This window comes from Abramis brama, assembly GCF_963993115.1.
Source record: "Abramis brama genome assembly, chromosome: 12".
In the NCBI taxonomy this organism is placed as follows: Eukaryota; Metazoa; Chordata; class Actinopteri; order Cypriniformes; family Leuciscidae; genus Abramis; species Abramis brama.
In genome coordinates, this window is record NC_139974.1 from 28,362,035 (window position 1) to 28,379,484 (window position 17,450).

Genomic DNA, 17,450 nt, shown 5'->3' on the forward strand with positions numbered 1-17,450 from the left:
GACATTTGTTTTGATTTCAATTCATTTACTCCCCATGCAGCTCCTCTGCGGAAGACGCAGCTCTAAAGATGGTAAACACTTGAAATTTGTCTTGTTTTAATGTGTTTTTTAAGAGGAAGTACTGTGGGTTTTTTTTATTTAATTTCATCTGCTTTTCATTTCACACTTTCCTGAACGATGGTTTCCATGGCAGCGGGTCGGGCTGTACTTGAGGAAGTGGGTGTTAGGGAATGAACGAGTGGGTCCCGTCCCGGTAGTGAGAGGGGTTCCTCCCACGCTGACGCTTACGAGCGATAACTGTGCCTGATGTTTAGCGGGGAGATCTTTCTTTATTTTTGGTGCTGTTTTTTTTTTTTTCTCCTTTTATTGTATATCAATACAAAAAGGTAATAAGAAAGAAGTGCTGTCCGCTGGCCTTCTTATCCCACAGGACGGAAGAGCCCAGAGGCTTTTTCCGCTTCTAGATGTGCAATCGTGTCAACATTCCATTCTTCCAGACTTTCATCTGTACCAGTTAACATTAATTATTATATTATATTATTGTAATTATTATATTTTGTGTTTTTGCATTTTATTTGATCTTTTGTTCTGATGTGCTATCTCAAGTTAGAGCCACTATTCAGAGAGTGTAAAATGTGAAATGCAAGTCCAAGGTTTTTTTTTATTTTTATTATTGTTATTATTGTTGTTTATTTTTGTTGTCTTTTCATTTTTGCGGAAGTATCATTGATTTAAAGAAACTTAAGAAAATCACCTTTTGTACATAATCCTGTAAATGTCTTTAATACTTGAGCCTTTGTTGGAGTGACAGAAGGAAAGGATAGATAGATGGATGATGTCAGATGAAGAAAAGCCTTACATTTCAGTTTCTTCAGCTGTGTGGGAGTTTGATGCATACAGGGTTGCTCTGGTAATGTGTATAAATTTTAAGTGCTGCTTACATCACTGAGGACTAAGATAAGGAGTCGCGATTTCCCCCTAGTTTTGTTTTTTAGGTTTACTTTTTTAAAGAAAAGGGAAAATACTTTCACAAAAAAAAAGAAAAAAAGGTTTTTACATTTTCATTACTGAAAATTCAACATTGTAGTAGCTACTCATGTTGCACTGAGCTTGCCAGTGGTGACTGTCAAGAAAAAAAAAAAAAAAACTATAATTCAGTTTGTTGGTTGTTGTCCTTAACAGAAGACTGTTTTAGGAGTATTTAATGAAAACCAAGTCTGGTGTTTTCAACAAAAAATGGCATTTGTCAAGTTTTTATGGCCTTACAATGTATTTTACTCAGAATTTTTTGCTGTTTTTGGTTCCTTTTTCTACAATGAGAGATTTGCTCACGGTCAGGCGAGTTAATTTATTAGCACTGCGTCTCAGCTCTTCCTCTCACGAGGAAAGATTTCATGTTGGTTATATTGCCAGTTTTATTTTGTTTTTCTTTGTTTTATTTTGTTTTTTACTTTTTCAATTTGTACTTAAGGTTTAATAAAAACTCATGGACAATTCACTGTCAGTGTGTCTTCATTACTGACTTTTATACTGGTTTAAAGGGGAAGGTTTTATTCTTTTCATTTATTTCTAATAAAATGATTTTACTGATTAACTACATTTAAAAATACATAATTATTAATAATGTTATATATACAAATATTTGTGTAATTAATACTACTTTAATATATCTTTAAAATATTAAATTATTTAAACTATTTAGTATTACTAGTATTAGAAGTAGTAGTAATAATTTAAATAATAAAAAATACTTTAAATTATTTAAAATAATTAAAATATTAAATTATTTTATACATATTTAGTCATTGTATTAAATTGTCATAAAATAATAATCTTTAAAACTATTTAGTACTACTAGTATTAGTAGTAATATCAATAATACTTATGTCTTTGAAATATGTTTTTAAAAATATTTAATATATACTATTTAGAACTAATAACAATGATAATGGAAGTTAAAATAATTAAATATTTTAACTATTTAAAAAATAATTCTCTTTAAAATGTGTCTTTTATAATTTAAAAGTATTTAGTGGTGGTATACTAATTGTTATTATGATTATCATAAAATAATATTCTTTAAATGTCTCTTTATTCAATTATTTTGTATAACTTTTTAGCACAAGTAGTGTGATTAATAATAACATTTGTCAGACTGTAGACTCTTTATTGTACATTTATTGACCCCTGGTGTAAAATCCTTGTGACTAATTACAAAGGTGCAAAGAACATAATCATACTTTAAAAGTCAAGGATCTGCAAGTGATTTTTTAAATGAATTTAAATGTTACATTTTAATTTAGGTCCTATACATGTCCACATTATGTTCCCTGATGTATAAATATGCTGACAATTTGAAGAACTGAAGCTCTACCCAGAGCCTAAATTCAGGTATTTTCAATGAAAGTCATACTCTGGTGAGCCGAGGCCTCTAAAGCATTGTTGATTTTACACACGAGACAGGCATGTATCTCATAAAATACATAATAGCATTTGTTATCTAAAGCCTTTTTAAAAGCTGGAAATTCTCCAGATCTGGATTTACAATATAGAAACCAAATTGATTAAACTAGTTTGTAGAGTGAAAGCCATATAATTAATTACTAATGTGTATTTTTTTATATTGCTGTAACTGACAACAATGGCACAGAGGGGCAAACAGTTGACCAGCTATATGCAGTGAACATCCCAACAGAATAAAAGATTTATTGATTTGTGAGGGCAGGCACAGGATCGGGCTTATACTGCACAGCACACAACAAAGAACTTCTTTACAAAAACCAAAAGAGTGTCATAAAACACAAATGTGTACTCTTCCTTTTGACGCAAATGAACAGCACACCGCTAATTACATCACTTCCGCTTACAGTCTGTCGTTCGTCCTCTGTGTTTTCAGGATGAGCTGCTGCTCTCACAGTTCTTGATTGGCCGGTTTTGTTCTCTTTCGAGTAACCGGGCATCCTCCTCGACCTCTTCTAGATCTGGCTGGATGAGCAGAGAGCCACGGTTGGCTGCTTGTTCCCTCTCATCATCTTCATCATCGTTGTACTCCTCCTCTTCCCCCGCCTCCGTGTCTTGGCTGGCTGAGTCCGTGCAGGTGGAGGACAGCGATGCGAGCTTGTGTCTCAGGTCCGCCTGTGTGGGCACCTGAAGAGTGATCTCAGAAGTGAACGACTCCACGTCTGGACCTGAGAGAGAATCTTTTAGACAGGAAGAACAAAAGGGATTAGAATGCATTGGTGTGACAATATTCAGGATTCTGTGAGACAAGGAGATCTGTTACAAAACCTTGTAAGCTGCCTACCACTTTGTCCATTGTAACAGCACAGTCACATTCTCCATTGTCATTAGGATATCGATACATGAAGCATGCTTATTCAGTGGTCACTGCCAAACCAAGTAGCTTGTTAAAAGTTAAACAAACAATGTGGAAAAAAATTCGCATTGTGTCCCTCACGCACAATTCCGAATCGTGTAGATTCCTGGCATGACTGCATTTCGCCCCTGGAATTTTAGCAGTTCAAAGATATGACCGCACATTAAAGGTCCTTGCACACCGAGTCCGAAATTGTTGTCTGAAATTCACACGGTAAAAAATGAATACGACCTCACGTTGTGTCGTTTACACACTTTACACAACTTTTGTCCGTCATAAAAAAATTTGGATCTGCTTCGATTTTCTGCATTTTTCGCATCCGTAGCAAACATTTTGAGAGGTGTTTTGACAATTCAGAGCCACCGAATGACGAATACGAAAAAACGCATACGAAAGTTTAGAACTCAGTGTGCAAGGACCTTAAGGCGTCATAGGCGAGACCCCACACTGTAAAACAAAACAAAGTTGCTGCCTTAAATTTATAAGTACGATCAACTCGGATGTTTAAGTCATTTCAACAATTACATTAAAATGACTTTTAAAAAAAAATGAGTTGAATCCTGTATAACATTAAAAAAAAAAAGTTAACTTATTTTGGTGAGTTAAAGGCAGCTGCATAAGTAGATGGTAGACAGCGAGGCAGTGCACTTGTTTTTGGAACAGGAAGTCCTCATTGTCCTCATGTTGCCAGTATCATCCAGAGAACAGTTCAGTGCAGCTCAGTGTAATTAGCGAGAATTGTAAAACCTGTTTGTTCTTCTCTATATGCAATCAGACATCATCTCAGCATGTTCTGCTGACGGTAGCGGTAAATGTCAGCACTAATTTATTGGCATCTCCGCATTAGTGAAGCTAAAGAGTTCTTTAAACACAAGGAAGGACGCCACACCAGGAAGCCACATTCGTCATTAGCTAAGAGTGGTTTAGATCTATAGAAGTCAATCAGGCTCCACTTGAAAACCAAAAGAGGACAAAAACACATACAGAGTGAGGAAATCTACAGATTGATGATTGTGAAATATCACTGTGTATTTATACCCAGCATCGGTGAGGCTACGCTGTTGTCCTCACCACCAGAGTTGAGAAAGACGTCCAACGCCTCGTGGTCAGACATATCCATCAGATCCATTTGTTCCAGCATGTCCACGTTCACCTCCATTGATGACATGCTTCCTATTGTCTCTGTGAACCAAAGGAAAAGCAACAGCATTAATAACTGCAACCTCACACTTCAATCATTAATATGTATCAAGGATTTGAGTCCAGGATGAATGTTACAAGGAGTTCCCATTTCTGCGGACAGAGTTCTTGAGTCAAATCTTGTCAAATAGAACAGCAAATTTGGTTATGTCAGATCTCATTTGATGCACTGAGCTATGTCCTGGATTCGTCACCTTGCAGTCATGTCGACTCTGTGATGTCATTAGCACATGCTTCACAAACACAGACTGCGGCGTGAGGCATGCCCATCACGTGTGTGAGCGTGAGCACGACATCAGTAAGCAGAGCGGTGAACTGCATACCTCAAGGTTGTGTAAGAGCGCCGCGGCACGGGGAGATGGACAACAAAGAGAGAGACATGTTAGCTCCCCTTTTACAGTACTGAGACACAAACACAACTGCACACTCATACACTCAGAGTCTGTGTCACACTTTGACAGAAATTCCATCAAAACACTATTCCAACACAATTCCAGTCCATACTCAAAAAATAATACATACTCAAAAAATAATACTCTTTAAAATAAAGAAGATTGACATATTCTCACCTTGCTGCCCTTAGCCCCACCTTCTTAATGAGCCAATGGCCAATCCTATCCCCGCCTTCTTAATGACCTACTGGCCAATCCTAGCCTCACCTTCTTTATTACCTGCTTGATGATCCAAGCCGTGCCTTATTAAGTACCCACTGCCTTGTCCTATCCCCACCTTCTTTATGACCTAATGGCCAATCCTATCCCCGCCTTCTTAATGACCAGCTGGCTGATCCTAGCCAAGGGGTGCAAAACTCAGTTTCTGGAGGTTTAGCTTCAACCCTAATTAAACGCACCTGATCCAGCTAATCAAGTCCTTCAGGCTTATTTATAAAACTTCAGGTATGTCTTTTGGAGCAGGGTTTGGAACTAAAGTCTGCAGGGCTGTGGCCCTCCAAGAACTGAGTTTTACACCCCTTTCCAAGCCCGTTTTCTTTATGACCCTCGGGAGGATCCTTTATGACCCACTGGCTGATCCTAGTCCCTCTTTTCAATGACCCGCTGGCCAATTATAACCTGCCGCCTTTATGACCCGCTGGGTGATCCTAGCCCCACCTTCTTTTTGATCCGTTTGCTGATCCTTGCCCCTTGTTTTTAATAACCCGCTGGCTGGTCCTAACCTTGCCTTCTTTATGACCCGATAGCAGATCTTCTCTCTGCCATTTGAGGGGCTGTTTACACAACACCGTTTTCAACTAAATACATAAAACTTTTGATGTATTTTGGCCGTTCATTTACACGACAACAATGTTTTGGTGGCCTGAAAACACAAACGGTTGGAAACTGGTTTCAAACTGAAGTTTTTGAAAACAGTCTTCATGTAAACAACAAAAACGTGAATCTCTGAAGGCGATGACGTCATGCAAATGCGTAACTTACACGTTCAGTCTATGGTGTTTCATCGCCATCTAATGGCCTGGCAGCAGAATACAGGGTTTTTAGTCGTTTTCTCTAATCCATATGAAAGGGGATTGTTTTGACAATGGTGCCATGTGTATGCGGAAAACTCAAAGGAAAAGCATATCGTTGTCATTTAAACCAGGGTTCACCAATCTCGGTCCTGTAGGGCCGCTGTCCCTGCAGAGTTTAGCTCCAACCAGCTCCAACACACCTGTTTGAAAGTTTCTAGTATGCCTAGTGAGACCTTGATTAGCTGGTTCAGGTGTGTTTAATTGGGGTTGGAGCTAAACTCTGCAGGACAGCGGCCCTCCAGGACCGAGATTGGTGAACCCTGATTTAAACGTACCTTAAGTGATCTACTGGCTGATTCTAGCCCTGCCTCATTAATGACCTAATTAACTATCCTAGCCTTGCCTTCTTAACAATCTGCTGGGTTATCTTAGCCATGCCTTCTTTATGACCCAATGTCTGATGTTAGACCTGCTTTCTCAATAGGTGTGTTCAACTTCTGCTGGAAAGATTTGCCTCTTGCAGTCGGGTACGAGTTGAAAACTGAACCGAAGTCGAACGCTTTCTGTTTCCCAAAGTGACGCTTGCACAGTGTTTGCATACTGTATCACAGACAAAATGGATTAAAATGGATTAGATCTAATATTTGACAGGTTTACATATGTTTGAATTTTACATATAGAAACCAGAATCACATTTCATCCAATAGGTATGCACTGCTTAATACAGTGCCTGTATGTACAAGAAGGTCAAGATTTCAATGTTTCAATGATTTCAACCTGTATGATTTCAATACCAATAAAATGGCATCTATATTTATATCAGTTTTATTTTGACACATGAAAAGAGTTTTTTCTGGTATAAAAATACAGATTTGTGAGCAGTAGCAGAACAGAAGGTGTCAGAATAAACATGAAACCAATGTCATTGTTGTCATCAATAAATCTGGCCAAGATTTGTGTGGCCAATCTGGAGAAACTGCAGCATCTGAACCAGTCCAAGACTTTCAAATCATTTTTGTGGTACTTTGATGGTATACATTTCAGTGACGGTGTCAGCGTTGTCTCAAGTCGGACAAAATATAACGCTGTATGAAGTCAAACGCACCTAATGAAGGGATGGCTTTTACTAGCCCTGCCCTCTAGTCTAAATGACTCACTGGCTGATCTTATCCCCTCCATTTCAGTATAGTTTATCTATAATTATTAGCATTACCCATTGGACTTGTTGTTCCAACTCCCTTCTGCTGCTTTTGTACATTACCATGCACCATGTGTCTCCTGAGTCATTTTAGACAAATTGGTGAAAGATGAAAGCAACACTTCAGGGCTGGGAACAGCTTTCCCAATCGAATATGTTGGGTGCTGTGGAGCTGGCACTCTTATTTGTTATAATGACTGCTAAGTTTTTTGTACCAGATCATCTAAAGAGACATTTCCCAGGGATATTAAAAGGTCTGTTAAATTGTACATAAGGATAGAGCATATTTACATGAGCATTTTTTTAAACAGCATCTGCTTGTATTAGTGTCTGGCACATTTTGATCTGGTTTAGGTTTGAGCCGAGGACATGGGCACAGCTCACCTCTTCTCTCCGCAATCTGTAGGTATCCTGTGGACAGGTAGTGTTCCATGTCCTGCTGAAAAGCCTCTTCAAAGAACTTTTGCCTGTCCTTTAGTTTTACCTGTGGCTGGACAGGCTCCGCCTCCGGTACTCTCTGAGCATGCTCCATCTCTGCTGTGATTGGAGGACAGGAAGAAAGAGGTGATAATGTTAGTCAACCATGCAGGATATTAGAGTTTAGGGATGTAAACTAGCATTTCAGAAGACTTGCATTAAACATAACCCTGTCATAAAAAGTGTCAAACTGTTCTCGGAGATAGCTTCAAAAGATATAAAAACAAAGGTTCAGATTAAATCACAAGTTTTTTTTTTTTAAATGTGTCAGCTCGTACTGAGCTACAACCATGAGGCAAAATTCAGAAAACGCAAACTGTACACTGTGAGCTTTCCCAAGAGCATGCTGTTCCGGACAGGACAGCGGGGGGTTGTCAGGGCTGTCCAGCAGTGATTTTCAGATCTCTGCTCAGCTTGAACTGAATCAGCAAACTGCATACTGACAGGTAAAGAGGTTTTCTCCTGACAGGACATAACTAGCCCACATTTCCTAAAACTGGGTCTGGCCGTCATATGGCCCTGTGACGTGTGCTATAGCATTTAGTGTAAATCTTGCTGACGGGTCTAATGATTATAATAATTGAATAGCTGAATAGCTTTTTTTATTTATTAATATTTAATATTAATATGTTATATATAGGCCTATTAAAGGTGCATTCAGTAGTTTGGGGCTAATTTAAATTTAAACGTTAAGAAATAGTGTTTTTGTGAAGAGTGATCTGAATGATGTAAACTCATATGAGATGAAGACTGTACTCATAATAGTTTTCAATAAATTCTATTTATTTATTTATTTTCTGCAGGGTCGATGCGTCAGCCTCCTTAATATATTTCGCCATGATGAAATGACATGACCCGCGGTGTTTCACTAAATGTCAGAAAGAATCCTCACACTCTGCTGTTATGTGAAAATTATACATTGAAACACACATATTATCGTGCTTTACCAGCGGAGACAAAGAGAGAATCAGTATCTGTACTATTTAAGAAGTAGAAAAAGTTAGAAGCCAGAAAGACTGGATAAAAAAGAACGGCCCTACACATCGCTACAGCATACATTAGGTGGAAAGATTTGATGAAGGAGAAAATCTTGAGTGGTGATGCACAAGCTGCATCTGTTTTGTTGGATAGAAAAGGGAATTAATTATTGTGTAGACGGTTCTCTAAAACTCATTAGTTCATCAGGGCAGTGCAGCGTCTAACACCATTGCGTTGTACATGGAAAACTATAGCTAAAAAACTACTAAATGTACCTTAAATAACAAAGAAACTGCAATAAATAACAAAAATGGACATGCCTGTGATTGCAAGATGAGTCATCAATAAGAGAAAGACTGTAAATTGTCTGCTAAGAGATGTTTGTCAACTCACAGTACTCTAGAGTATAGAGTATATGTGACCCTGGATCACAAAACCAGTCATAAGTCGCACGGGTATATTTGTGGCAATAGCCAAAAACACATTGTATGGGACAAAATTATCGATTTTTCTTTTATGCCAAAAATCATTAGGATATTAAGTAAAGATCATGTTCCATGAAGATATTTAATAAATTTCCTACCGTAAATATATAAAACATTTATTTTTGTGAGTGAATGCAGCACAATCGCAAACATAAATGGACAACTTTAGAGGTGATTTTCTCAATGTTTCGATTTTTTTTTTGCACCCTCAGATTCCAGATTTTCAAATAGTTGTATCTCGGCCAAATATTGTCCTATCCTAACAAACCATACATCAATGGGAAGCTTATTTATTCAACATCTCAATAAAAAAAATGACCCATGTGAGTGGTTTTGTGGTCCAGGGTCACATATAGCAAATATAGTGACCTCTGTCAATCCCTCTTTTACCAGATTCCAGAAATTCCAGGCATCTGTATATCTCTCTTATTGTCTCAATTTCTCATATTCTGTTGTCGTTCCATCAATTTCACTGGCTCTTTTAGCTTCCCTATGGTCTGAGTGAATGTGGAAAGCTACGGCTCCTTTATTGGGCTAAAGACCGAGACACTCGGACAGTGTGTGTGTGTGTGTGTGTGTGTGTGTGTGTGTGTGTGTGTGTGTGTGTGTGTGTGTGTGTGTGTGTGTCTTTTTGTTTGGTCTGTCAGCGGATTAATTAATGTCTGTGGTCGTCCTGAGGGAAGCAGCTCTGGTCTCTGGTCTTTCATCAAAGTGTTGTGCTGCAGTGCATGCATGTCTTCTCTACATTTTCCATCACACATGCTCTTTACTTTAACCAAATGACTGTTCACAGCGCTCTCTCTCTCACACACACACACACACACACACAGCAATACACTGACTTCTGACTTATCTTTTCTCTGTTTAGACTCACTGTCTCAAAATCATACCACACAGTTGTCATTTTTCATGTGTATGACATGATCAATCTTTGCTGTTTCCATTTTCTAATCATTATACATTCATTCTCTCATACTAATGCAAGTTAGTATTATGTCATGCCTCATTACAGTTACTTTAATGATGCTCAGTGCATATGCTTGTGTGTAGATGATGTTGTAATCTGATTATGAATAAGAGTAATTGAAGAGTCTATGTGTGATAGCGTAGTAGAGAAACATGAGATATTGGTTCTCAGCCTGTCCAGGCTGATTTTGCTCCCAAAGTGCCGTCTGAGAGAAAAGTGCTGTTCAGAAAGACAGTTCAGCTTGTCTAGTTGAAGTGTAGATCTCCTTCAGACTGTTATGTCTCCTGAGAAGGAGCTTCAGTCTTTGCTGCTGCTGTCCAGATGCACTGACCTGAGACCAAACCTCCTTACTTTCTTCTCAATGAATACTGAGTCTTGAAGAGGACCAGATCATTTTGAGTTAAGAAATACAGAGGCTTAAAGAATACATTAATGCTTCAGGGCTACTTCAACTTGTATTGCAGTGATTCTCAGCCTTTTTGACTCTGCCCCTCATTGTCCACTATAAAATTCAAAGACTCTGTAGCCCTAGTTTTGTTTTCAAAACCTATTTTAAAAATTTACTAAAATACTTAAAATTTAAATGAAAATGAAAATAACTACATTTCAGGATTCCAGAAGTTTTTTTTTTTTTTTTTTATAATAAATATAATATAAAAAACAGTTTCTGCATGAAATATTTTAGAGCTTGGAATAACAATTAAAATGTATATTCATTATAAAAATGCCCATGACATTTTAAGGTTTTATTAAAGGTGCTGTATTTAAAAATATAAAATAAATTGACTTTACTAAAGCATAAATCTAAACACCGGGTTGCCAGTCGGCGGAAAACACAGCGTATTGCAGCCATGGAAGCCAGCAAATGAACTGGATCAGAGATTGCAGATTCTGTCCAGCCTAAAAAGCTCTATGAACAGAGGAATATTAAAACACGGATAAATTACAGTAACTCATCAATTAGCTCGTTCATGTTGTGTCTTCAATCTGGCAACCCGCGTGAGTGTCGAGTCTGAGCAGGAGGGGGTGGGGGAAACAACTCTCTCCAATATTTTGAATTTGGACTTCAGGACCCATTTCAATCACTAGCTGTCTATTTTACATACTGCACCTTTAATTTACATAACTTTTTCAGGTCTAGAAATCAAAGTTTTAATATTAGGCTATACCTCATATTAAGGGTTTCCAAGACAGTGGGAACTCTGGTTCTTCTTATTTTTATGTGTATTTTGTCGTGAGACCCTATTTTGCCTAATGCTTGAGAACTACAGTACATTAGCTTCATATTATCCACACCAACAGACAATAGCTCAAAATAGCTCAACACATCAGAATAGTGTACTTCTTTAAAACAATGATTTAAAATGTACTTTAAAGGACAATTCCGGTGAAAAATGAACCTAGGGGTAATTAACACATGGTTACGAGTCGATTGTTCCCTGGGATGCGTTTTCATGAAAATCGAATGTAAAGAGTTTTATCTCTAAAAACAGATTAGCTTATAACGCTAGTATATGGGGCACAGAGTAAGTAAAAGTAAATCGCTAGTTAATGCCACTAACAAGGCTCAATCGAGTCACGAACGCCGTGCTAAGCGAGCTGGTCGATAGGAATTACGTTTGTGAAATATAACGTAGCGCGGCGTTCGTGACTCGATTAGTCAAGACTGTTTTCCAAGATGCCTGCTGCCTGTTAACGCGTAATGTTCTGTCTTTATAAAGTCTCTTCTTATTAAACTGTCTGTACACTAACAAAGTTCTCAATGCTTCGGTTTGCATGTAGGGACCCTCATTATGCTACCGTGTTAGTGTGAGGCTATTTTGAGCCTTGTTAGTTGTATTAACTAGCGATTTACTTTTACTTACTCTGTGCCCCATATACTAGCGTTATAAGCTAATCTGTTTTTAGAGATAAAACTCTTTACATTCGATTTTCATGAAAACGCATCCCAGGGAACAATCGACTCGGTAACCATGTGTTAATTACCCCTAGGTTCATTTTTCACTGGAATTGTCCTTTAAAGTAAAACGTTTCATTTGATATTATTACAAATACGCACTTTAAAAAGTACTTTAGTGTGTTAAGAGACCTAGTCATGAAAGCGTACTCTCTTTAAGTAGTACACTTTTAATATAATATTATGTACCGTTTTTTTTTTTTTTTTTTTTTTTTTTTTTTTTGTAGTACACAAGTGCATATTCAATACAATTAAGTGCACTTCTTTCTCACCAGGGCTGTGAATGCTCAACCTTTCAAAAAAGAATGTTAAATTTTCAGCGAAGCCAAACAAACTTCTCACCAGTGCCAGAGTTCTCAGGATGCTCTTATGTTTAGGCCTTATCTGAGACCATGAAGTTTCTCTGTGTACTAGTGCTTGCGCCCAGACATTTGTATTTATTCTTATCCATATAAAGAGAAGAAATTTGTTAAAAGACCTAGAGGTGTGACGCAGGAATGAGCGAGCAGGTGCTGACCTAAAGACTGTAATGAGATGATCCCCAGAGAAAGGGAGATCGAGAGCAAAGGATGCTTAATAGTCATCACTCTGATGGCAGTCATCTGGCTGTGCGATTTAATGCCGATTAATTGGATCCACTTATTGACTGCGTCATTCCCCAATGAGCACATGAATGATTGCCCGCAGATACCCCTACACACACTCCTTCTCTCTTGGTTTGTGTTATTGCAATGGCTTAATTTGTGTGTAATTGCAATGACAGATTGTAGGGATGTAGAAACAACAGAGACTCGTGCTGCAAGCGGAGTGAGCACTATTGAGTGGAAGACGATGTGCTTGGTTTGCCATATGGGCTGTTGTAAAGACTCATTCACACCAGCCTTAGTTTGCGTCTCAGTCTTTGTGTGGCAACACCTGCGTCTCTTACTACGCCATTCTCCATCTAATATAGCCTCATTCAGAGCTCTGTAATAGCTCGTCGTGAGATTGCAAGCCATTTTGTATAATATGTGAGGGGTTTTAAGTGTGAAGTGGCTAGGACTGACGCTGTTAAGGTAGAGCGAGGGAGAAAGTGCGGCTGTTCAAGAGGGAAATTAAAGCAAAGCAAACCCTACGTGAAAAATTTTGCACTGCTACATATGATGATTGCAAATGAATACAACTATAAGGGTTAGTTTTAGGCCTGATATTGCATAATGCAATGTAATTCATAATACAATGTTGGACCAGAAATGATTCTAGGACTTCAGGGTTAGGACTACTGTTTGTAAGTAGATATTTAACGGCGATGTATCTGATTGCATAATAAATATAAGCAACATAAATATATAGCAACATAAATAAATACATTAAAAAATATTCACACATACAACTTAAATGTCTACATGCAACAACTGTATGTCTTCTCTGATGTGTATGTTTTGAATTTCTGTATTAAAATTTTTGATTTTTTTTTTTTTAATGGCATAAAGTCAAAAATGTTCAGGCGATAAAATAAAAGCTTATTAAATAGCATTAAATCAGCCTTATAGTGACCCTTTATGCTCATTTTGCTTTACTTGTGAACTTAATGGTGTTAATGACACTAATTGCTGACATATAGATGTCAGAGAAAATGATGAAAAATGAAAAGACAAAATATTATTTTATTTGCTCATGGGGAGAATAAAAGTGCTCAGCGTGTTCTTCAGGATTTCACTTCCACTGTTAGTCTAGTCATTCTTAATGCTTCCAGACAGAGATAGAAGATGTTTAATAAATGAAGTCTATGCAGAGAGAGTTTGATTGAAGTGCTCCCAGGTGAGCTGCAGCACGGTACTGATTTCCTGTCAGCGTCTGCCTAGTGTACGGACATATCGTGACTGAATTCTTTCACACATCAATAAACCACATTACATTTGGAGTCAGCAGTGAATCTTACAGGCCTCGTTTTTTCCCCTCTCTCACAGTGAGAGTGGAAGATCTTTAACTTTGGATTTTATTGGACACACACACACACAGAAGGAAGTCCACAGGCTGCATTTTTCATCTGGCCGTTGTTCATTTAGCCTGATGTGTCTGCTGTTGTGTCCCAGCATTCCTGCATGCCAGCACACTTCAGCATATAATCGTAGGCGTGTGAAGCATAGTGGACTGAGTCACACTGCTCCTGTCTGGACCGCTCTCTATCTAGTGCTGAAAAATAGGTCACATTCATTTACATCAAGAAACCTCAGCTTTTGTTTGGAGAAAGAGCTTGACTTCCCTCAAAGAACACAAAAACACCATTGCTGTCCACTCAAACCATTTACACTACACAGCTAGAAGTTGCAGGTTTATTGACCACATTACAGTACTATCTGTCTGTCTGTAAAACTTTATAATGATGTTCAGTTTGTTAACATCAGTGAATTGGTAGCTCATTCATAATATTTCATTCACTCTTCCAGCCACTCAGTAAGTTCTCATCAGTCAATCAATCAAGCCATTAATCAATCTGATTGATTATCATAGACTTTTACATCAGCCAAATAACTCACCATAGTCTGATCTAATCCAACACAAAATATCAAGTGCAATTGAACTGCACCAGCAGAAAACTGTAACATCTCGCCTATGCTTTAGTAGGGTTAATAAAAAACTGCACTTTAAAGTCATCTTTTGACATCTTAACTAAGTCTCAGTTAAACCACCTTCACACCCCACCCCAGTCAGGGCTATAAAAATTTAATAGCCTAGAGCTTCGATCAGTGATATTTAATGTGTCATTCTGAGAGAATGCATTATCCATGCTGAACAGCTGTAAACGCCTCCACCCAGGATCAAAGGACTGCCTCAGACTATTACTTCACATTTCTGTCAGAGCTAGACAAGCGATGAGCATGTTATGTCTTAATGTGTAATGGACCCATGATGCCCGCCCCAAAGCCAGTGGGTATCAGGCTGTTGAAGAGGAATATGAAGAGGAAGAACAAAACAAATCCTTTGCGTACATTTAGGACGACAGAATTACTGGCTGCTACACTTCTCATTAGAAGGCCTCCTACTGTAAGCACTGCTTTCACACTGCAAAATCATATGAGCGCAACCATTAAAGAAACATTCTGGCTTCAATACAGGTTAAGCTCAAATGACAGCATTTGTAAAATAATGTTGATTACCACAAAAATATATAATTTAGACCTGCCCGTTCTTTTCTTTAAAAGCAAATGGAGAGGTGAGGCACTTGAGAGAAAAGTTAGTCTTGAGTTAGTGGTTTTACTGTAGTTCATGTCACAGAATTTCTATATTTTGTAATAACACTGAAACATTGATCCAAAACTTTTTTGGTTCCACTTTATTTCGATAGTCCACTTTAGACATTCTACTAACTATAAGTAACTTTGCAACTACATGTCAACTAACTCTCATTAGAGTAGTTGTAGGCTGTAGTAGACTTTCAGGTTATGGTTAGGTGTTAGGGTTCGGGTAAGTAGAATAAGTTGACTTGTAGTTGGCAAGTTATTTATAGTTAATAGAATGTCTGTTGGGGGACCATCAAAATAAAGTGTTATCAGATATTAAGCAGACAGTCTACTAATACTCTAATGAGAGTTAGTAACATGTAGTTGCAAAGTTACTCATAGTTAGTAGAATGTCTAAAGTGGACTATCGAAATAAAGTGTTACAGATTTTTTTGCACATTCACTCATTAATGTTTTTCAATATGGTTTTAGTTAAAAGTTATGGCTTCACTGTAAAAAAAAATTACATCCCCAAGTCAAAAATTTCAAGTGACCGATAACATCTAAATTTTTCAATTAGTCTGACATATTATTTCTCATTGAGCCAATGTTAACAGACTATTGCAACAAGAATTTCACTTGGGCCAATTGAAAAATTTAGATGTTATCGGTCACTTGAAATTTTTGATTTGGGAGGGTTAGAAATTTTTTACAGTGTTATAAGCTCTCAAAACTGACCCAGGAATGCAAAGTATAAGTATCAGCAGTTTTTAAATGCATTAGGAAGGTTAAGGTCCTTTCACATGAGTCTTGCCAGTGTTCGCTATTGTTTCAATTTAAATTTTGACCCCATTTACTTTTGACATTTGTATTACCAATGATTAGCAGACAATTCAAATGATGTATCATTATCATTAATGATGTATCATTAAGGGCAGTGCCATGAAAAGCTAAAACAAAATGTAAGAAAGAAAAATGAGTAAAAAGATACATTGTTTACCACAAGTTGAATCGAAATCTCCAAAAAAAAAAAAAAAATAGATTTGGTAACAGCATTACGTTGCAGCAGCTTCTGCAGGTGCATCTGTTGCCATGACTTTAGATGATGTTTTTCTTTTGACTGCTTTCAAAGCTGTTGAAGAGTATTCTGTAGGTATGAGTAGGAGAGAGACAGGGAATGACACTGCATGTTCAACAGGTAACCAAGCAACAAGCAAACAACAAAACACAGCAGCCACGAGCTGCCCCTGCACTCGCCCACTTCATCATATCCTCATGAGTTTGTTAAAACGGCGTTGCTCTCGGCTGCACACAAATAACTGGACGCTCACATGAAGATCACTGATTTGTGCTTTCAGAAGCTTCAACTGGCTTCTTTTGAACACCAGGGTAACATTCAGTGGGTGTTTAATGTCTTGGAAAGGATACTGTGATCTTGAAGAGCATATGGGATTGTGATTGAGCAATACTGTTGAATATGGGTCGGTTATGGGCTACATCCCCATTAATCTGATCAATTTTAATCTTTTTCTCTACATTTTGGTCCTTTGTCCACACTGAGACAGCATTTTTGTCCAGCGAAAACGTCTCGGTTACGTATGTAACCCTCGTTCCCTGAGTAGGGAACGGAGACGTTACATCAGATGACAACGAATGGGGCTTCGCTTAGAAAGCCTATCACCTTCGAGTATATAAAACGAGCCAATGGCAATGAAATGCCATGGGTCTGCGGAATTTGCATAGCGTATCTCCGCCCCACGCCGGGGGTATATAAGGAAGTACGCTGGCAACATGCAGATATGTCTTCGCTGAGGAGCCGAGACTGAACTCAGGCATTCCCAGCGGTACAGCGGAAGTGGCAGGGAGACGTAACGTCTCCGTTCCCTACTCAGGGAACGAGGGTTACATACGTAACCGAGACGTTCCCTTTCGAGGTCACTCCGAGTTACGTCGGATGACGACGAATGGGGTCCCCAGTCTAATCACGCCACCTCAGCTGTCTTCCAGTGCCCTGCGTAAGTCTGAGCTCCCTGTCGTGAGACTAGCACGGACGAAGGAGTCCTACTTAACACAGGAATACCAAGGTACACTGGGAAGCATATCTCAGAGGAAATATGCAATTATGCCCAGCCCTAAGGGGGGGA

At 38.2% G+C, this 17,450-nt stretch overlaps 1 protein-coding gene across 5 annotated transcripts in view; it reads right to left on the reverse strand.

The window, feature by feature from the left end:
- Positions 1 to 2,675: 2,675 nt before the first annotated feature.
- dtnbp1b (dystrobrevin binding protein 1b) overlaps positions 2,676 to 17,450 on the reverse strand; it is a 38,744-nt gene continuing 23,969 nt past the window's right edge. Inside the window, exons 2-4 of one of the 5 annotated variants that reach the window (XM_084130069.1) lie at positions 7,624 to 7,776; positions 4,448 to 4,549; positions 2,676 to 3,200 (exon numbers count right to left, since the gene is read on the reverse strand). In XM_084130069.1, the coding sequence (XP_083986195.1) occupies positions 2,893 to 3,200; positions 4,448 to 4,549; positions 7,624 to 7,776 (563 nt within the window). In that variant the 3' untranslated portion in view covers positions 2,676 to 2,892. Of the gene's footprint in view, positions 3,201 to 4,414; positions 4,559 to 7,623; positions 7,777 to 17,450 lie in introns of all 5 variants that reach the window. The other 4 variants (XM_084130067.1, XM_084130068.1, XM_084130066.1 and 1 more) reach the window with 4 other exon arrangements.